Source organism: Chelonia mydas, chromosome 2, assembly GCF_015237465.2.
Source record: "Chelonia mydas isolate rCheMyd1 chromosome 2, rCheMyd1.pri.v2, whole genome shotgun sequence".
NCBI classification, from domain to species: domain Eukaryota; kingdom Metazoa; phylum Chordata; order Testudines; family Cheloniidae; genus Chelonia; species Chelonia mydas.
In genome coordinates this window covers 67,997,443-68,020,600 of record NC_057850.1, presented here as the reverse complement: position 1 = coordinate 68,020,600, position 23,158 = coordinate 67,997,443, and the positions used below count along the sequence as shown (strand labels likewise).

Genomic DNA, 23,158 nt, shown 5'->3' with positions numbered 1-23,158 from the left:
AACTCCCAGGAGCCTCTCACCACACGTAAGCTCTAATTCCTTAGCATTCCCTGTTCAGACTTAATATCCTGTACATGATTGTTAGGGGGATTATTCCTTCACCCACGTACTTCTCTGGTCCTTCTCGCATGACAGGAGAGGCAACAATACCCGAAGTCCAAAGGTGCAAACAATTCAATGTTTATTGGGGTGAACTTCCAGCAAGCATGATTCCAGTTTCCTTCCTTAGTGTCCCTCTTCCCAGCTCTGACACCACAGAGCCTTACACCTGTGTCCCTGTTCCCATTCCTGCCCTTAGCCAAACATGATTCCAATTTCCCCACCCCTATTCCTGTTCATTTCCCCCACCCACACACCCACTCCCCTTTCTGACTGACTGCAGACTATATAGTAAAACTTGAGTCTGCTTTGCTATACCTTAACCATTCATTTTTCTGAAATTTAACTAACCAATCCTAACATACTGTAACATGATTATATAACCAATTATATCCCACCACCTTAATTAGTTTACACCCAGCAAAATTAATTACACAGCAGACAGGAACAGTCACAGAACCAGACGGAGATTATACAGACAAACAATAGCAAAGTGAGAACTATAATGACAAAACAATACAGAAGTGAGGATTTCACATCCCAGCTATTGATAAGTGAGTTCTTGCCAGACAGGATGCTCTCAAGCTAAGTTTCCTTTACATCTTCTAGCACTTCCCTTTCTCTGGAGGTGATAGGCATTATCAGGACAGGACTGTATTCCTAACAGCCCAATAGCACCTTATTTCAATGTGACTAGTTTGGAATGCGAGGATGTGACCATACGCTTCCCAGCTTATGGCTGCCTCTGCTGCTTAGCCAAAGGCCTTAGCCTAAGAACAGGGCCTCAGACTGTCACAGTAAGAGAAGGACCTTACACCGGCAGACAGTGATTTTGATTCTCTTTTTTATACTTCTATAACTAGCCAAGTGATAAGAATACACCTAAATTCTTAGAGTACAGGCCTTTACAGACAGGCCTGAATATCTATATCCTAACAATGATGTTCTATCATCTAAATGGAGGTGGAATCAATTCCCCCAGCCCACATGGGGAGAATCCTGAACTCCCTTCAGTTTTATGGGATTCATTCTCTCACATCTCACATGCCAACCAAAACTGAAAAAATCCCTCCTTCATGAGGGATCCATCTAACTCACCCCAAAGAAGGGATGCCATCCATCCTTGCCCCCCCCCCCGTCTCCCCTTCCCCTGACTGCTGCTCAGTCCCAGAGACTCAAGCAGTGTGGCCAAGAGGATGAAGTGAGCCAAACTCCTTGCTGACCTTGTGAGGCTCTCTCCCTCACTGAAAGTCAGAATCACATGAAATGCCATGCCAAAAATTCTCCATAAATGAATCTCAAACCCCCATAGTCGCCACAATCCAAACCATTCCCCTCTAATCCCCGCAGCAACATGCTTGCCACAAGAAGTGGCCCTCTCCCTATTAACCTTCCATTTGAAAGCATGCCATTACTTCTGGTCACAGTGGGCAAGGAATTTCCATTATAAAAGGGGAGAAGGGAAGTTACTGCCTCTCAGACAAAACCCATGGCTGGTAGTTCAGTTTTCCCCCCTATGCCTCCCCAAAAGAGGCCATTTTACATCCTGCAGCAACAGCTTTAAAGATCAAAAATAAAATATAGCAGTTTTCAGAGGAGTACAGGCATTTATTTGATCTTCTATTGCTTTAAAACACAAACATACCTATTATGGCATCAAAATTATGATTACTTTGGTACAATAGCCTGTGCTGTTGTCAGGACAGCCAACATCTGTGAACTGTGCAATAAATACCAATCTAGGTGGCCTCTTACGTTGTAGGAAGTATTTCTGAACCTACAAAAATAACTGCAGCATTCCTAGTACTTTCACTCCTGCTACCTGAAGTTAAGATTGCTAAAGCCTTTGGCATTTTGGTGGTTCTTGAATATAAGAAAAGCTAGGATGGCTTGCCAACAGGCTGACAGAGCCTTTTACTACAGGTTCTCTGAATGATGCTAAAACATTATGGTTTCTCATCTTGCCCATCTTTGCCCTAGAGAGGATATACATATAAGGTGCTCATGCACAAGGTGGGTGAGGCAATATCTTTTATTGGACCACCTTCTTTCTGTTGGTGAGTGACAAGCCTTCGAGCTTACCCAGAACTCTTCTTCAGGTCTTGGTTTGAAGAAGAGCTCCGTGTAAGCTCGAAAGCTTGTCTCTCCACCAACAGAAAGAAGGTGGTCCAATAAAAGATACTGATTCATCCAACTTTGTCTCTAATATTCTGGGACCAACCCACCTACAACAACATTGCATACAAAAGAGTCCCAGGTATTCGAGAGATCAATTGTGGACTTTGCTAGAAATCATGGCAGTGCTTCATGCAGATAAAAGATAAGAAAAAAATATGTAACAAATCTGAGGGTTCAGCAATATCAATTTCTGCTGGAATGAATCAACTGTATTGCTTATTTCCATGGACTGACAGATTCAAGGTGCTTAACCTCCAGACCACTTATTTTTGACAAGTCTTATGGGACAAATTTTGAAAACCTATTTATCATGAAATCTTATTACTTTTCCTGTATCTCTGAGAGACTAGGGTTGTGTGCGCATTTAAACAACAAACAAAATGGAGCAGACCCTTTATGGTATTTTCCATTTGAAAAATGTAAACAGTATTCTATTTCTTAATGCTGCCAGTTTTCATTTACCAAGATATTTTGTTCTAGCATTTAACTCTGCACTAATCTTTGGAACAGCAACAAACATTTGTTCAAAAATCAGTGATCCTAAATCATCAAAATGTGTCATGTGCCATCATTTTATATGTGGATAATTAAGCTGGTATTGTCACTGCACAAGACTTCCAATTAAAATGATCTTGAAAATGTTACATCTGCATACTGTAGTTTAATATTTCTTTAATGTACTTTAAAACTGTGTAATGAGCAACAAGTAATTTTATTAGCCACAGATAGTGTACTGTAAATTATCTAATGTGTTAAAGTAGTTTGCATTGCTTTAAACCTCTGGCAAGATGGGTCTGGCAGGGCATCATCTCATCCAGTATTCATTGGAGCAAACTGTTTGGAGAAACAGGGTGTCACGGTTCCTTCCTCACTCTGAACTCTAGGGTACAGATGTGGGGACCTGAAAGACCCCCTCATCTTATTCTTACTAGCTTAGGTTAAAACTTGCCCAAGGTACAAACTTTTACCTTTTGTCCTTGGACCTTATGCTGCCACCACCAAGCGTGTTGAACAAAGAACAGGGAAAGAGACCACTTGGAGACGTCTTCCACGCAAAATATCCCCCCAAGCCCTACACCCCCCTTCCTGGGGAAGGCTTGATAAAAATCCTCACCAGTTTGTACAGGTGAACACAGACCCAAACCCTTGGATCTTAAGAATAATGAAAAAGCAATCAGGCTCTTAAAAGAAGAATTTTAATTAAAGTAAAAGAATCACCTCTGTAATTAGGATGGTGAATACCTTACAGGGTAATTAGATTCAAAACATAGAGAATCCCTCTGGCAAAACCTTAAGTTACAAAAAGACACAAAAACAGGAATATACATTCCATTCAGCACAGCTATTTACCAGCCATTTAAACAAAACAGAAATCTAACGCATATCTAGCTAGATTACTTAGTAAGTTCTAAGACTCCCTTCCTTTTCTGTTTCCGGCAAAAGCATCACATAGACAGATCCTTTGTTCTCCCCTCCCCCCCTCCAGCTTTGAAAGTAACTTGTCTCCTCATTGGTCATTTTGGTCAGGTGCCAGCGAGGTTATCCTAGCTTCTTGACCCTTTACAGGTGAAAGGGTTTTGCCTCTGGCCAGGAGGGATTTTATAGTTCTGTATACAGAAAGGTGGTTACCCTTCCCTTTATATTATGACACAAGGGTCTTCATCTGTTGATGATACCCAATTCACTGTCTTCCCTTTCATCATTATTGTCAGTAGCATTCTGTATATGTTCATACTGTAATCAAACACCCACAGCTGACCCAGATCAGCTGACTTAGGAACAGGGGATATAAAAACTACAGTGGAGAAACTCAGGCTCGAGCCTGGGCTCTGGGACTATTTCCCCTTGTGGGATCCCAGAGCTTGGGCTCCAGCCCGAGCTCAAATATCTACATTGCAATTTTACTGCCCCGAAGCACAACCCCCCATAAGCCAAGTCAGCTGACATGTGTCAGCTGCAGGTATCTGACTGCAGTGTAGACATATGAGGCCCCAATAAGGGCCTCGTTGAGTTACATGGTATACAAACACTTAACAAGAGAGTCTCTTCTCCTCAGCAAATTTAAAAACAACTCAGAATTAGTAACTCTTAATGTGTGACATAGAATGAAATATTGAAAGAAAAACTGGACATGACATTTAACTCAAAGAAGATGAAAATATTTCCTGAACTTTAATGCCCATCGAAGGCATGCACCTCACTTGCTCCAAAATGGTTTGTTGCACCTTCTAAGTCCTACTGGATCCATAAACTACGTGCTTGAACACAACAGAAGTAGCCAGTAGCACCCATCATCTACAGTGTGCAGAGACTAACGTCATTCCTCTGTATTACACACCTCAGAAATGTCATCTACACCTCTGTCACTTCTATACTAATTTCTGTGCAAACACTTCAGTTTTATGCCAGTACAGCCTGGTACTTGCAGTCCTCATGCTGGTATATGCAAACACATACAGCTATGTACACTTTTTCCAAGCCACATTCCAAAGCCTTGATCCTATAAGCTTCTCTGTGAGGTAATAAACATTGAAGTCAATGGGACTCCTCACAGGTGTAAGATTTGCCTATGTGGAGCAGCTAGTCGTATTGGGGCTTCAGAAAAGCAAATTTCTATAGCACCTGTATATTCACAGATGTGGATTTAAGTGTATAAATATATAAAGCCACTTAAGTATCCATATTTCATGCTCATATCTCATTCTGTCACGCAACCAATCAGCATTTTCCTCACCAAATCCAAGAATTCAGTCTAGCCTTCCCCAGCCCAATTTCCTCTCCCAGTCCTCTTGTATAATCCCAATCTCTCTGCCATCCACTGAACTCCAATGCCCCATTTCCCTTCCACACCAGCCCACAGAACCATTCCCCTAACAACCAGATTCATTGGCTTGCAAAATGACAGTAGCTACTCTCAGCTAACCCACACTCCCAACAAGCGTTCCAATCAAACCAACAGAAACCTCTCTCCCTGAACACTCCAATATCTCAAAAATAATGTATTCCCCTTCTCCCCCCATGCCTCATTCTCTCTGCCAAGCCTCACAAAAACAATGAAGGAAAGGAAATATCTACTCATACTATACATTGGAGAGGTAGAGTCTACATAGTTATTTAAAATTCAGCATTGTCGTCTGTCAGTTGTTCCTCCTGAAATCTCCTCAGAAGATTAGCATATAACATGAATGGCCAGTTATTAATGAGGTACATTTTTATTGCATATTGCTCTCGCATGCCTTAGAAAAGCAATTAAGAGGAATATCCTGTGAAAAGATTAGTGATGCATGCATATCTTTTGCATATTAACTTGTAGCACGCTACTGTACCTCACATGAGTACTCTGTATTACTGTGACTACCCTATTTATACTTGAACAACAATAACTGTTGAATAATTTGTAATTGATGAGCAGCACAATTACTTTTAAGTTAGGCAACAAACAAATATGGCATTATTATGGGACTTCATTACCTTCACCCACATTACACTTTCTAACTTGGCCATAACAGTACATGAAACTCCAAGGAGCATTAAGCAAAATGTTATTTTACACAATTTTAAGATACTCTGTACAAAGTAAACGCTTTCCAAGACATACCACTGTTATACGTCAAAGTCCTCAACATGAATACTAAAAATTCTTAATAGCACAGGAGGTTCCTGAAAGCTTTATTCCTGCGTAAGGCCTCCTCCCACCTTCCCAAGAGAAAAAACAATACACAAAATATTGTTGTGAAATACAACCAATAGCTTGTCCACATTCAAGGGCTTTGACTTTTATAATATATTGAATAGCGAAAAAAGTGGTGAAAAGAGGATGTTAAGCTCAAAATGCACCCCTCTCCCAGGTCAAAAAGAAAAAAATTAAAATTCTCTCATCGGAAATAATGCTGAGTATTCCAAGTGACAAACACTACAGTGGAGAAACCTTGGGGCTGAGAATTTAAAGTCAAGAAATCCAGTATTATCGTTCCTAAATCAAGTGTAACTTGACCTACTTGTACATATTCAATATTTTGTATTACTATGCCTGGTGTTAGATGTCTGCCTTAATACAGAAGTACAAGCTCTAAAAGCAACAGCTACAGTAGGCAACCCAACTTCAAATAGTTTCCTTCTCAAATCTATGACCACCTCAGGTGCTTGTTTTAATTTCCCCTCCTCTTCTTCCTCAAAGCTGGATAAAGGAAATCAACTAGCTGACAAGTCACAAGCACCCTGTATTGGGTGTGAATGACTTTCACTGTGAAATAAGGAGCTGAGTAGTAGCATGAGCAAAGAGAAAGAAGTTGGAATTCATGCAATCCATTGTCAGTTGAACAGCAAGGAGTTGGCATAAATTAAGTGGAATTCAGCGGTGGAGCAAGGAAGATTATGCCAGCCGAAGGCATTAACATGTACCACACTGCATGTACAAGACCAGGCTGAGGTCAGAGAGCTGTTCTTCAAGATGTTCCCTGACCTTAGGAGTTAAAGAAGAAGGTGCTCCATGTGTTGTTCTTCCTAGAATAACCACGTTGACAGATCTCACTTGAGTCACGAGTGCATACCTTATACAATGACACTCACAGCGACTTCTTTGAACACCCAAAGGGTTGGGGACCTCTTCCCAGCTGAGACCTGCCTCTTCCTTCTCTTGCCAGAGGAAGGTGTGCAGGAGAATATGAGGTTCCCGCTGATCCCCCGACAGACACTGAGCATGCCTTTGCATTAGACTGACTATAGAAATGCTAATAAGTTGGGTTACATGCAAATACTTATAAATATATGGTCCTATCCTTTGGTGGTATAAATCAGCATAGTTCCATTGATTTTAATGGAGCTACACCACTTATACCAGCTGACGATCTGGTCCATAATTTCTAAATGGTAAATATCTTGAACATTCCTTAAACTGATGTAGTGTTCTGAAATAACCTAACCAAAAGAATAAAAAACAGATGTTTGGTCTAATGAACATTGCTCTTAGAAAACAAGAGAAGGGATCATCAATAGCCAGAATGGTAATTCTAGCTCTCTGCTGAATGCAACTAATAACTGAAGAACTTGTAGCTTTTATGTATTTAAGGTCTACCATCTTTATAGGCTTCAAGTTTCAAGGACAAAAGTTTTAAACTAAATTTTTTCCAAAACAATGGAATTCTTCTATTTTTCTGAACCAGTGAACAGCCTCCAATGTCACAGGATTCACTGAAAATGAAAAATTGCCATTATGATTCCCACATCTAGATGCAAATTTGATAACTTTATACTGAAACCCAAGTGTAACATCGAAGGAAATGAACCATTAAGTAAAAAGAAAAGAAGTACTCATGGCACCTTAGAGCTATAGCTCATGAAAGCTTATGCTCGAATAATTTATTAATCTCTAAGGTGTCACAAGTACTCCTTTTCTTTTTGTGGATACAGACTAACACAGTTGCTACTCTGAAACCAGACCATTAAGTGTAACTGAAACATTGCTTTAAAGATTGAGAGACTTGGAGATAACGTAGTAAAGTCATATTGAATAAGGATTTCACTGGTGATCCCATATGTGCCTTGCAAGGAACAAGCTGTTATTCCCGTTTTAAAAATCTGAGCAAGGCATGACTTTTTAGTTCATATTTTGTAAGAGAGTTGGCCTGTTTAGATTTTTGTACCTAGAAGACATGACTGTACTTGTAGTATTCATAAGTCAATATGTAAGAAAAAATATTCTATTAATATGATTTTTTTCATTTTTGAACTGGCTGGAATGACGGTTATTTTCCTGCACCCTCTCACTTTAAAGTTTGAAGCTATGCTGAAAAACAGTCAAAAGTGACAACAACGTGGAGTGCTCCTGTTATATTTCAGCAGTGGAGTTGTGCAATTTGGTTTTGGATTATGGAAAAAGTTTAGTAACATATTCCTGTTTTAAACACCATCCTAGGAATATAATGTACTGACCACACCCTCTTCTCTATTTTCAGGCAATATTATGGATGGTCATCTCTTCCTAAACTATCCACAGAAAGTCAATTTCTTTCAGCTCACAAGTAAGCTAAAAACAACAAACTGCAGCATTGCTCAATACATATGGTCTGCTTGCCACATCTGAACATACCTGATTTGTTCTTATACTTTTAAGAACATCTGCAGTTCCAGTACATAAGGTAAGATTACAGAGGCTGTCAATCCTCCATACTTCATAAATTCCCTTCCCACAAGTACACAGTGAAATCAGTTACTAAAGTTTTAATGACAGGTTTCAGAGTGCACCCGATGAAGTGAGCTGTAGCTCACGAAAGCTTATGCTCAAATAAATTTGTTAGTCTCTAAGGTGCCACAAGTATTCCTAAAGTTTTAATGAGGCTTTCTGCACTGGCAGTCAGGAATAGTGCACCAATCCAAATGCGCCAGTAGTCTGTGCCAAGAATCTTATCTTACAAGACTAAAAATTTTTCCATTTTTCTCATTTAAGCCTCGTCAGGAAACCAGTAACAGCTCATCATTTCTTCACAGGGGAATTTTTTTTAAAAAAAAAAATAAGTTGTATAGCTAAGTATGACGGGAAGAGATGAGACCTGCAAAAACTCATCAAGGTCTCTGAGACAGAGGCCACAGGTGCCTCAGATCAGGATAAGCAGAAGTGACTAAACAGTGACTAAACTAATATTACATGAACATAGCTATAATATGATGTGACAGGATGGAGGAGGCCCAGAGGCCCCTGCTGGAGGCCTCAGGGCCCTGCCACACGCCATCCAAGAGAGGAGCAGAAGAGAAGTCCTCCAAGCAGCCTAGAGTGGTTGCAAGGAAGTAGCCAATGAGAGAGGCTGCAGGGAGCAGCCAATCAGAGCCATATAAAAGGAGCTGCAGAACACAGCAGTAGTCAGTTGCTGCCTAGAGCCAGGAGAGGACTGTTACTGGCTGGCGGAAAGAACAGCAGGACCATGGAGAGCTGAGGGGGGCAGGGACTGGGGGAAAACAAAGAAGGAGCTCCTGGCTGGCGTCTGGGACTGAGCCAAGGAGGGCCACAAGACAACAATGTCTCCAGAGAGGAAGCCCTGGGGATATGGCTCACACGAGGGCTGGGACAAGTTAAAATCTGCATACCCTGGAAGGAGTTTGTTCTGCTTCACATATAGACACTGTGTGAGAGTTGGCCAGAAGGCTGAGTTACTGAAAAACTGCCTGAAAAGCCACCATAAAATGAAAGACTGCAGACACACCTGACTAGAAAGCAGACCAGAAGGGTGTACTCACAAAATGTGGGTGCCACAACCCCTTACATATGGTCTCTTTAAAAAAAAAAGAGAGACTCTCTGACAGCACATACCTTGTAACCCTTGGGATATCTAAATCTCACCTCCCAAGAGGTTGCAATATGCTGAACCTGACCCCGCAGAAATGTCTCACTTTTCAAGTGACAGGGTTGTAGCTTTCATAGAATTCGTTGCTAACAGACCATTGTAACATTTGGATTTGTTTGCGTAATATACACAACAGTTTGTCTGCATTCATACTATGTCAAAGATATTATATGTTTCAGGTAAGGTATTTAGTATTTCTGCATATTTAAATTTCTATGTATTTTCTATTGGTCCTTTTTACATGAAGTATGGTATCAGAACACAGTAGTTTCATTTATCACAGAAATCATCAGCAATATTTTATGAGAAACAAATATTAGCTCAAAAGGAACAAAATGGTTTTATCACAAGAAACTGCAGGATTTGTTACTAAAGATTGTCCATGACTATTGCAAGACCAATACTCTTGTGTTTATAATGAAATTCTGATAAACGCTTTAAATATACAGCAAGTCTGTGACTGAAGTGATTATAATAGCTACTAAATGCCTGAACAATTTTCAAGAGCCTTTCAGATATATTTTCTTCACTAATTAAAAGCCCCAGAAAGCAAATTAAGTTTATTGCTGACAGGATCAAACAGCTATTTAATATTCCCAATAACCTACTTCATAATTATGTTGGGGCTAGTTGCAGCACTTGTTGTACAATTATAGTGTTTATCAGGTTAAGTGGATACTCCACCACCTTGCCAGTAAGCATTATGAGAGACAAAGGCAAAGAAAGCTTTTTGCTTACCGCTTCCCTCGAGGATAGTGTCGTACATATTCTCCCACATCATGAGCAGCTACAGCTAAGACTTGCGGGTCATCAGAAACCTCCAGAAGCTTAGTCAGGATTCTACAACAGTATTTTAAACAATCAGATGGTAATTACACTACAAAGTGCTAATTTATAGTAGCTTAATTTCAGAGACCATAAATACATCATGCATCACCTGTACAGTAAAACTGGGATTATAACACAACAAAAATACCTCCCAAGCAACAAATTGAAATTAAATAGCAAAAACCCTATCTACTCTAGGCAAAAGGACATTGCAACCAGTGCCTTGAGCTTGCAGCATCTGTACACAACAGTTGCCTAAAGCATCACTAGACTGCAGCACCTGCAGTGAGAACTTGAGCTCAAGTCCAGCTGTACCAGCCATGCTTATGAAATTCAACAGCGTGGAAAAGAAACCACAGAAGTTGCAGGTCCATAAGCGCGGCTGCTGCTACTGCCAACTCCATTCCATGATGAAGTGCCTTCTGCAGACAAACTACCCAGAGCACTACCCCAAGAAATAGTTTTTGGTGTTCAGGACACATGATTCAGAAGTCCCAGAATACATCATGGCTATTCGGCTTGCTGTCTGTAACATGCCAAAATGGTTCTATCAGAACTGTTGTGTGGTTGCACTTTACTACTGTCAACCAACTTTCATGCACTATCCCCTACAATGGTTTCCTTGTTTACGAGACACTAGAGGATACCCCAGTGAAACACAGGCAGAATTTTAAACAGAAGAGGAGGACAATCATTACCCATTATCGCGAAGAATTGAAGTGCATTCCAAGAGTGGAGAGTAAGACATGTTATTGAAGATGGAGAGTTATAGCATTTTTTTTAAAACTTTCTAAAGGTGATTTTCTAGTTTCAAAGACGCCATTAATAGCAATGAAATATGCATCCTTTCTTGTACTTATCTACTGTACTGCAACAAGTAACTCCGGTTCTCTTCAAAAACCAAGATTATAAATGAGATACCATATCAGAATCTGTTAAGATGGTTGTTACTTATTTCCTTAGCATAACAAAAAGACAATTCTGTACGTTTCATAAAGAAGGGGTTACTCAAACTTCAACTCAGGATGCAAAATAAAGATAAGCAATTTGAAGGCAATTCAGCAAGAAAACATTTGCCAATGTAACTGTTTACTAGCCAATAATAAAAATACAATTTGACACACACAATGATATGGAGGTCAGAGACCATAGGTTGTTTTTTAGAATAAGGCAGGGAAACTTGGTGACAGATGAGGCACAGATTGCTGGAAAATTAGATTTGTCTGTGTTCGGTGTGAAAGTGAGAAGAAACATGTGCGCTCCCAGGATAGAACATTGGTAACTAACAGCAATATTAAGGCAGGTTTTAAAAAGTTGCTTCGAACAACTCCACCCAGGAAGCTTACACACCTAGAAAATAATTATCCTAAAACTCTGAAAGAAATGGCAAGTGAAATGACTTCATTAGTTTAAACAAACTTTCTGCTTGTACTTCTCACTGGAATCAGACTTGAATTTGAAACAGGACACAAATTAAATACAGAATGAGGAACTAAAATATTGTAGTATTAAGTGTTCACCCCAGTCTTCTTCAAGTTATAGGCAATGTAGGGGGAAGAATATGCAACGAGAGCATTTGTCAATGAAAAACTGGGAAGGCTGGCAGATACTAAAGAGTGAAGCAAAGGAAACTGAATAAAACAGCTTATGCAATTTAATATTCAAGAACAAACAAGGTATTAAAAACAACACAGTATTTGAGAGCCTAAAAAATGCAGTCATGATGCTCACTAACAAACTTTAAAACAAACTGCTATAAATACGAACAATGTCTGGATAGACTATATTAAGTTTCAAATAAAGAGGAAGATGGTCCACTTTTAAAATTTAGTTTATGTGTTCACTGCCATTGCAGTGGGACAGGAACAGAGCACTTGTGTAGTAGGTCACAGTATTTTGAAACTTCTGCTGTAACCACCAGAAAAGACAAAGATTACTGACTGGCATGAAGACGATAACGTGGAAACTGTTTCTGAACAACTTGTAAGGTTCCCCGCCCTATTTGCTTATCTGCAAGATAACGTATTATCCTAGTATAGGCACAATCATCACTGGCTGGAAGAAGGTTAGGGGGTGGGAATTTAAGTCTCTTTCTTCCCCCATCCCCAGGTTCCAAAATACAAATTATAAAAGATGCTTGGATGAGCAGCTCACTCTACACTGAAGATACTCATGTTACCGATGAGGTTTAGGAAGTGTCTTGGATTGTGTGTGAAAGCGAGTGTACGGAGTTGACATAACCTATAGCAAGAGAAGGAGCCTAGAAGCCTGTATATAATCTGCTACAATGATCAGAAAGTAGCATAAAATAAACTTGTAACAGCAAAAACAGCTTGGTATTGAACAGACTTTCCATATGTACACTCCAAATATTTTCAAATTCACTTACATACAAACAGCCATTTTTTTCACTTTGGTGAAACCCCATTTTTTGTTTTAATGAAATTATCCTATGCTAAAAACACAAGTATTATTCTATCATTCAAAGGTATATATAGAAAATTTCAGATTGACCCAATATCAACTGTTTTAATCCCTAATCCTTCACCTTCAATCTACCCACCCTTCCTGTCCACCCCCCCCACAAAAATAAGAAGTCTGGAAAGACAGACAGACTTTGCTGACAGTGAACATATACTGCAGACTTGGGCTCTGTTGAACCAAAGGGTGTGGCAAAAATTCCAGAACTAAGGATCCATACTGAGAATTCCCTGCCCTCATGTCCCAGCATATATAAATAAGGTCTGTAAACTCACATAAGTAAGACAAAATGGATGTCAAGAATTAATCATGCCAAACCAACCAAATTTCCTTCTTTGAGAGGATTACTGATAAACTAGTGGATGGCTGGGAAGAATATATCTTGATTTTAGTAAAGCTTTTGATAGTGTCCCCACATGACATTCTCATACACAATCCAAGGAAATGTTGTCTAGATGAAATTACTGTAAGGTGGGTGCATCCCTAATTGAAAAACGATACTCAAAGAGTAGTTATCAATGGTTCAGTGTCAAACTGTGAGGGCATCTAATGGGATCCTGCAAGGGTTTGTGCTATTCCATGGTTTTCAATAATGACTTGGATAATGGAGTGGAGAGTATGTTTGTAAAAACTGTAGTGATACCAAGCTAGAAGGGATTGCAAGCACTTTGGAGGACAGAATTAGAATACAAAAGGACCCTGATAAATTGGAGAACTGGTCTGAAATTAACAAGCTAAAATTCAATTAAGATAAGTAAGTAGGAAGGAAAAATCAAGTGCACAAATACAAAATGGGGACTCAACTGGCTAGGCAGCAGTACTACAGAAAAGGATTCGGGGGTTAGAGTTGGTCATAAATTGACTATGCGCCAGTAGCATGATACAGTTACAAAAAAGCCAAACATTCTGGGGTGTATTAACAAGAGTGACGTAAGTTCAGCAGGAGGTAACTGTTCCACTCTACTCAGTACTGGTGAGGCCCCAGCTGGAGTATTGTGTCCAGTTTTGGATAGCACACTTTAAGAAAGATGTGGACAAACTGGAGAGTCCAGAAGAAAGCAACAAAAATGATGAAAGGTTAAAAACTACAGGCATGTTAATATCCTGAGAAAAGACAGCTGCTAATGGTCTTCAAAAATGTTAAGGGCTGTGATAAAGGGGACTGTGATCAATTGTTCTCTGTGTCCACTGGAGGTAGGGCCAGAAGTACTTGGCTTAAACTGAAGCCAGGGAGATTTAGGTTAGATATTAGGAAGAACTTTCAACTATAAAGGATAGTCAAGTGCTGGAATAGTTTACGAAGGAAGGTTGTGGAATCCCAGCACTGGAGGTTTTAAAGAACATGTTAGACAAATACCTGTCAGGGATGGTCTGTCTTAATCTTGCATCAGTACAGGGAGATTGAAGTCCCTTCCAGCCCTACATTTCTATGATCCTAAGAAAACCTACATCTTTAATTGCACCCAGAAATGAACTGAAAACCAGTCCATCCTGTGAAGGATAGGGGCAGTGTACCCTGTATGAAGCACCACTAAAAACAGGCTTCTGTACCTCATTATGTGCCACCAAAATTTCAAAGTGGTCTTCAGGAGTAGCCTACATCCAAAAGAAATAGCCACAGCTTTTTAGCCTTTAGCACATTGAGAAAAATAGCCACTGCTGCTATTGGACATCCAGAAATAACACTTTAGTATCACAGTAATGAGCGTGGCATGAAAAAAACAAATAGAGCCAGGAGGACAAATGAGAGTAATTCTGGTTTGCAATCCTGAGCAACAGAAAGGTAGGCAAAAATCTCCCATTTCCTCTGTGTCCTTCTCCCATACTTCTATCATGTCTAGGTTCCATGTTCGCTTGCTAGCTCCTATCCAGGCCACAATCTCAAGTAGTCACCAAGACAGCAGATCAACTGGACTGTGCAGTGGATGGAAGATGTAAAGTTGGAGGTCTTCTACACAATAAAGGCACCACAGGCCACACCACCTTGCTAGCACCCCTCCCCGCAACAGACTGACATGCAGACTGAAAAGGGTTTGTTTGTTCAGATACTGGGGTGTTTCCTCCGGAAAAAGCTATGCACTGAAAAAGCTTCCAAAGAGGAACTCAAGGTTTTGCTGGCCATCATTTAAGAGAAGCACTGCTTTAAATTATTGAGCATGGCCCAAGGCACTCCCTGAGCACTACCAGAACCTCAGCGAGAGACTTTCTGCAACTCAAGCAGATGACTCCTAGTTATTATTCTGCTTCCTCAAAGATTGACACTAGTCCGATTCTGAGCAATCTTACCCAAAGCAGAGTGAAAATTTGCCCTGGCATGAAACACTGGTATCTGTAAGTGAGTCAAGACACTACAGACACCAACCTGCCTACCACTGGGAACAGTTCTGCTGATTGGGACTTTGCCTCCAGCACAGGATCTACAAAGAAACGACCACTTGCACAGCCATTGTTAGATCTCACAACTTGGCCAGGCTCACACCATGCCTTCTATTTTAGCATCATGTACTCCAGTTATCTCCCTGCTTTAAATGTTGCAATCCAGATTTATACAACATTGACAAGGAGGAACAAATTAGAAGGGGCATTTTGATACCACTCTGTCAATGGTAAAGGACACGCAATCAAAATGACTGACTAGGCAACTAACAGAGCATTCACAGCTATCTAAAAATCCAACTTTGTCAATTGGCTTCTGAAAGCCAGCCAATAAAATAGATGGCGCTAAGGGCCTATCAAGAAAAGTGGGCTCCAACTTCAAAATAGTGCAAGTCCTTGTCACATACAGACAAGGACCAGTAGCTGCACTATTCAATCCCACCTCAGAAACTAGATCAAGAGCATAGAGTGTAACACATTGAGCCAGAATAATTGAGCCAGCCACACAGAATAATCCCACATCTGTAAGGATATCCTCAACCTCATCACCAAAAAAGGGTATTTGGAAGACTGATGGAATGCCTGACAAAATTTTAACTAAGGTATGGTGCAGTCAGACTTTTGGACTGTATTAGCTGGTATTTCTTTAAGTGTATTTAACTGAAATAGTTTAAAAGCCATCATGTGTGATACTGCAAGTGAGTTAAGATGGATTTTGAATATTTTCTCCATTACATAATCAACCAAAGTACCTGGCTCAGTTAATGAAAAACAAGCAATTCAACTTCTGAGCAGATGATTCCCACTGTCAAAAAGCCATACACTTTAAACAGTAATATGTTCTGACCTTCTCTTCTCCCTAGGTAATGTTTCTACAAAATTAAATTACAGTACTTATTGCTCATGTTGAAATAAATACCATAGTACACATGGTTTAAATTTGAACTCTGAAAATATACTTTAAAGAACAGTGTGAAGAGAGAATCAGAAGTTTATGAAAACTAAAGAACTTACTTCAATAGCTCGTAATTCTTTTCATTTAATCTCACAGCATTCTCTCGCCAAAATTTCTCAGATTTGTGTACAGGACTCCATTCCAATCTTCCTGACTTGAGCTCAGAACTGTACTCATCAAATGAACTAGAGTGCAAAAAACATAAGGTGAAATACTAGTTTCCCCATGAACGGGCCTTTAACAGTACATCAGAAGCTCTACTCCTTGAGAGACCGTAGGATTTGTTATGACAAACTTGAACATCACAGTTCTTTACAAATCTGTATCAAAATTCTGATTTGGATAACTTGCTTAAAAACATTGGTGGAACATCCTTAGGCAACATGAAAGTAAGCACAGGTTGAGGGGGGGGGGAAGAATATCTTTTGAAGTCCTCTCACTTGGACCACTTCAGAAACTTAAGATTTAGGCCTAATCTACACTAGAAAATTAAGCAGGCACACCTACATTGCTCTGGGGTGTGAAAAAAATCCATACCCAAGTGGCATAGTTAAGCCGACTAAGTCCTTGTGTAGGCAGCACTAGTCGACAGAAGAATTCTTCCATTAACCTAGCTACTGCCTCTCAGGGAGACTGATTACCTATGCCGATGGAAGAACCCCTCCCATCAATGTAGGTAGTGTTTACACTGAAGCGCCGCCACAGCAGTGCAGCTGCGCCACTGTAATGTTTTAAGTGTTCACAAGCGCTTAGTTGCAGGGTTCAAAAAGAAAAAGGAGAACTAGTGGCACCTTAGAGACTAACCAAGTTAGAAAAGGCATTCTCCCCAGACCTATACTTACTTTACACAGAACATGATCTTAAATTTACTGATCTGAAATATAAAATGTTTTACAAACTATCTAATAATCCCATTTTATTAATAAGTGAACTGTGCTCCTAAATGTGGGATTCCAGATCCCAAGAAGAAAATCGATTAACAGTACGCATTTAGAGAGAGCTAAACTGCTTTGTGCACTTGTTAGCAGTTAAAGTCTAAAAAGGAATTCCTCTGACCAGGGACCCAACTTAGAGATACAAGTTGTAGTCTGAATTATACATCCAGCGCAAGTTGGGATAAATGACTCACTAGTGTACTCATGTTCATTTGGCATTCTATGGGTCTACACGAAGTTTCATATTTTGTAAGTATCGAATTCGGCTCCAGTGCAGCAGATGCAACTCTTGTTGAAAACCCTGCCCATTAAACTGCCAGTTAAGAAGCATGTGTGCATAAGCATAGTAGATTTTTCTAGTCAGATATATGACAGACATCCAGTTAGAAACTGGATCTTTCATATACTTTTGGGAAGATATGATATACCAGAACACCACCAGCATATCGACTATTTTCTGTTTTAAAATCAATAAGTTTGCCAGTATTTCAAGTGACACAGGTTTAAAAACTCATACTATCAAATATACCTGAGATCCTGGACACTCTCGCCAAGTTTTTCCAGTAGAAACTTAATATCCTCACTTATGTCTTCATCATCATATTTCTGCTGATCCAAGTTCTCTAGTTGCTTCAGAATTTTGCATTGGATCATAGCGAGAGCATATTCTTGGCGAGTTTCTCTTTCAGTAGATTTTTCTAAAAGATTCTGGAAGAAAAAAAGGTAAAAGTTGAATGTAAATCTTTTACAGTTTAAAAATACTAGTATTTATTACAGATTTATCTTTCTGCAAATATCCTCTAAGATGAATTCGAATTATGCAAGAATTCAATTATGCAAGTTTCATCAATAGTGTTAATCATTTATTAAAAGGCTTGCTTGAGAGGGCAATATTATGAGCTGACAAGGATTCCAACATATTTTGGCCCTAATTTTCAGTTAGGTTAGTACAATTACATGCTCAAGAGTGCCTGTCCAACAACATGAAAGTGACCAGTTTACATTAGTTCCTATATAACTTCCTATATCAAGAGTAATATAACACTTTAGAAAACTAAAGACAGGCCTTGCAATGCACAGTTCACATCTGAATCTAGAGGCCAACTCCCTCAAAGTCTGGGCATATTCAGATCAGGGATTTTAGTTCAAGCCCATCTCTATTAGTAAGAAGAGTGCTGGCATAAGCACATAGTGCAGCAGCCAGTGATTTCATTGACTCCCACTATCAGTTCATTACCTTTCATTCAATTTAATCAGGTTCAAATTATACTATTCAATCAAAGCCTGTCACTTTTTACTCTGATAATGCACATTATCGACATAAAAAAGCCTCAATGAACAACAGCCATGTTCATATGAATAAGTCATAATATCTTTCAAGAGCAAGTAATTACCTGGAGAGAGAGTAACTGGACCACTAATTTAATGTATGCACTGTTGTACGTGTGCAGATCCCAGGCCATTAGAGAGACAAGGTGGATGAGGTAATATCTTTTATTGCACCTGAAGAAAAGCTCTGTGTAAACTCAAAAACTTCTCTCTCACCAACAGACATCGGTCCAGTAATTTAGTGACTTTTCTACTGTAATGTTTCTCAATACTTTGCTTAAAGATAAGCATGTGAGGTTTATATTTGGGGTTCTTCAAAATTCCTAGACAAGTAGGACGGTAAAACACGGTCAATGAGTAATATTCCCTTTAAATATGACAATAGAACTTTTTTTTAATTACTCTCAGGTTCTATTGCTGTCTTCTACAGCCAAGCACAATCGAACTGGCTGAAATGGGGGACAAGGTACTTCCACACACTCCAATTTCATAACTGATCATCCTTTACATCCCAACAGCCAAAGGAGTGTCTAGGCACAGGTGGCCAATGCAATTCAATATAAATTTAAATTTATTTCCAATACTTTCTTCCCCAACTTCTACAAATCCCAGGCTTTAGGTTATATGTGATACTTTACGGCTCTCCAATTTGCAAAAGCTCAATTTTGCAATCAGAAATACCAAAACTGCTGAAGACACACAATGAATTATGGACAAGAGGTTGTATTTAATTTATGCAGCCCTATAATTGTCAGCAACATCCAGGTTTGCAAGAAGACACTATCTGCTGAAAAAAGACAGTGTTACTTTGATATATGAAGACTGGGTGACTGTATATTTCAATTATTAAAAGAGAAGATTAGATTTAAACATGTTTCAAGAAGTAAATTTTTGTAACTTTCTGCCTGAGCTGGAGAAAGGATTATAGCAGCTAAAGAAGAGTTTATTTCTGCGGGTCACTAGCATGGATTAGTCTAAAAGTCAGAAACAGGAGCTCCTTTTCTGGTATATTAACCATTCAAGGATAAAGAGACTCGGTGGGTCAGTGGATTGTACTGCCTCTGGAGTACCCCTTCCCCAACCAGTACATTATTCTAAGAAAGGTGGGAGTAAATCCCACCAAAAAGATGGGGAAAACATTTTAGGATGTTCTTTCCAGGACATTCGAATGTAACTCTCCGTCCACTCTAGGCTAGATAGTAGTAAAAATCTAGCGAGTTACCACAACAAAAGGCAGGTTGCTATGGAACTGGTGACGCAGAAGTTTTCATGCACATAGTGGTCAACTCACGTTACCACTGTGTGTTAATGTACTTTTTTATACTTTATATCCTAGAGCTCTTTAAGGAAGATTCACAAAAAAGCCAAACATGCAGTTCCTGGAGGCAAAGGTATGTTACTGGACAAGCCTAAAAACAAAAGGTATGTTACTAGACAGCTAGCATAGACTGAACATTCTTCTCCCATTCAGACCTAGAGACAGAGGTGGAGAGAATCCAGGGTGAACCCTCTCTGCAAAAACAACAAAAATGGAGGTTTCAGGAAATACCTAGCTGCCACAGAGCAGACTATGACCAGGAAGCAGATTCCCATATTTTGAGTTTCTCTGCCCAGTGGCCCTAGCACATTTGGGGTTTAAGGTCCAACAAGCTTCAATTTGGGTGTGCAACCTAGAGACGATACATTCACACACCATTGTGGTAGGGAGAAAATAATTTGGTAGGTGGGTGGGTTTGCTGGGATGGTTATGAAGACCAGAAAGTTGCCTTTTAACAAGTACAAAAGTGCAATAAATATCACTGCTGAAATGCATAGCTTGCCATTTAAGTTCCATACTCCACAAGTTTTAAATTCTTATAAAAAAAGATTAGGAAGGCTGAAACTCATAATGAAAATTACATCCTTGTCAGGTTTCAAGTTTCCAAATACAGTAATTACACTGGAGCCCAGCCAAAACACGTATAACTGTAGTTCTTTCCATAAAAAGGAAGTTTCCCATGTCCCCACCATCCTCCCTCAACTAGCCATTTTAATTCCCTATACTATATACATGACCACATGCACATAAAACATCCAATGCGTGGGCGCAAGAAGGGATGACACATACAAACCAGAGTATGTGTGCGCGCGCGCGCACACAAAGATTCAGGAAGCCACAATGCTTTGGTATTCTAAAACATCTTGATAGGATCTGTCATTTTCAGATTTTACTGATATAATATTGCAGCAGAAGTCAACTAGTCAGTGCTCTTATGTGGACATCTCATCCCAACATACATTACACTATCTATGCTTACACTAGTCATGCAAAGTTTCTCCTCAGAAAGCTTTGTTTTGGACACATACATAAAATCATTTTCTGCCAATCACAGCAAAAGGATGGTGAGTAGGTTTTCTGCCTGAGCTGGTACATTTTTATAAAATATCTGCAAGGCCAGTTTACCCATTTACTAAGTGTTAAAGGGTGTAATTCTTGTGTTTTATAACCAATTCCTGCAGCAGCATTTTTTTTAAATAAATTCTGTAAATAGGATTATTTAACAGAATATAGAGGAACAATGAACATTCATATTGGGATCTGCCAGTTCAAGAAGGCGCAGAAAGCTGCATGTCTTTTACCTACAAAAAATTCACATATTAACTCTGGCTCTGGAAGGAAAGCCAGAGTTAATGCGGACTACACATCCAATCCAGCATGCCTGGAAATAATCTATGGAAGCACTTTGGTGAGAGACAAAACCACGTAAACCCACTACAATTACAGTCAACTTTACTTACCCGAAATGCTGCAAGGATTATTCTAGTTACTTTCTCTTTGACAGATTCTTGGAGAATGTCAGACAGAACTGGAACAATATTATATCGACGCAGATATTCACACATTTGAGGACTGAATGCCAGCAGCCATACGGAGAAAATCATCTGATACTGGAGCTGGAAGCCACATTTGTTACTCAGGACTCCCATGATACTGAAAGATATAATTTACATAGGTAGTAGTGCAAATGTTTCATAATGGGCAAGTGCACTGTGTATATGACCCTGAACATGTAAGATTTTCTTTAAATTAATGTTTGCAAGAGAGCTCATTGGCAAAAGCTATGATTTTTAGGTACACAACTAAGGACTGGATGAAACCAGTACTTCATGATGCCCAGCACTTGCACTTATGTGTTCAGCCCAATCTCTTTATTCAGATAAGTTTTCATTTTTAACAGGTTACATTTCCAAGACTTAGGGTTGCAAAGAATGTTTTCCAAATATGCAGTACTGTCTGTTTTCAGATTAACGGCCAATATATGATGAGAGTAATCTAGTGAATGTTAATGTAATTAACATACTATGAAATGCTAAGGGAGATTAAAGAGGCTATCAAAATAAAGAACTCAATAATAGTGAGGGATTTCAATTATCCCCATATTAACTGTGTACATGTCACCTCAGGACAAAATGCAGAGACAATTTCTCGATACCTTAAATGACTACTTCTTGGAGCAGCTGGTACAAGAACCCACAACGGGAGAGGCAATTCTCAATCTAGTCTTGAGTGGAGTGCAGGATCTGGTCCAAGAGGTAACTATAACAGGACCTGTCAAGGTTCCTTCCCCACTCTGAACTCTAGGGTACAGATGTGGGGACCTGCATGAAAGACCCCCTAAGCTTATTCTTACCAGCTTAGGTTAAAACTTCCCCAAGGTACAAACTTTTACCTTTTGTCCTTGAACCTTTATGCTGCCACCACCAAAGTGTCTAACAAAAATAACAGGGGAAGGGCCCACTTGGAAATGTCTCCCCCGCCAAAATATCCCCCCAAGCACTTCCTGGGGAAGGCTTGACAAAAATCCTCAGCAATTTGCATAGGTGAACACAGACCCAAACCCTTGGATCTTAAGAACAATGAAAAAGCAATCCGGTTCTTAAAAGAGAATTTTAATTAAAGAAAAAGTAAAAGAAAAACCTCTGTAAAATCAGGAAGGTAAATACCTTACAGGGTAATCAGATTCAAAACAGAGAATCCCTCTAGGCAAAACCTTAAGTTACAAAAAGATACAAAAACAGGAATATACATTCCATTCAGCCCAACTTATTTTATCAGCCATTTAAACAAAACAGAATCTAACACATATCTAACTAGATTGCTTATTAACTCTTTACAGGAGTTCTGACCTGCATTCCTGCTCTGGTCCCGGCAAAAGCATCACACAGACAGAGAGGACCCTTTGTTTCCCCCACCTCCAGCTTTGAAAGTATCTTGTCTCCTCTTTGGTCATTTTGGTCAGGTGCCAGAGAGGTTATATCTCAGCTTCTTAACCCTTTACAGGTGAAAGGGTTTTTCCTCTGGCCAGGAGGGATTTAAAGGTGTTTACCCTTCCCTTTATATTTATGACAGGACCACTTGGAAATAGTGACCATAATATAATAACATTTAACATTCCTGTGGTGGGAAGAACACTTAAACAGGCCAACACTGTGGCATTTAATTTCAGAAAGGGGAACTATGCAAAAATGAGGAGGTTAGTTAAACAGAAATTAAGAGATACAGTGACTAGAGTGAAATCCCTGCAAGCTGCATGGACACTTTTCAAAGACACCATAAGAGAGGCCCAACTTAAATGTATACCCCAAATTTAAAAACACAG

General features: G+C 39.5%; 1 protein-coding gene across 9 annotated transcripts in view; it reads right to left on the bottom strand.

The window, feature by feature from the left end:
- ATP6V1H (ATPase H+ transporting V1 subunit H) overlaps window positions 1-23,158 on the bottom strand; it is an 84,373-nt gene that overhangs the window by 20,178 nt on the left and 41,037 nt on the right. For 7 of the 9 annotated variants that reach the window (XM_043539626.1, XM_037892618.2, XM_043539627.1 and 4 more), the window contains 4 exons: window positions 21,297-21,489; window positions 17,719-17,897; window positions 16,314-16,439; window positions 10,353-10,454 (listed from right to left, as the gene is read on the bottom strand). In XM_043539626.1, the coding sequence (XP_043395561.1) occupies window positions 10,353-10,454; window positions 16,314-16,439; window positions 17,719-17,897; window positions 21,297-21,489 (600 nt within the window). The remainder of the gene's footprint in view (window positions 1-10,352; window positions 10,455-16,313; window positions 16,440-17,718; window positions 17,898-21,296; window positions 21,490-23,158) is intronic. The other 2 variants (XM_037892623.2, XM_043539629.1) reach the window with 1 other exon arrangement.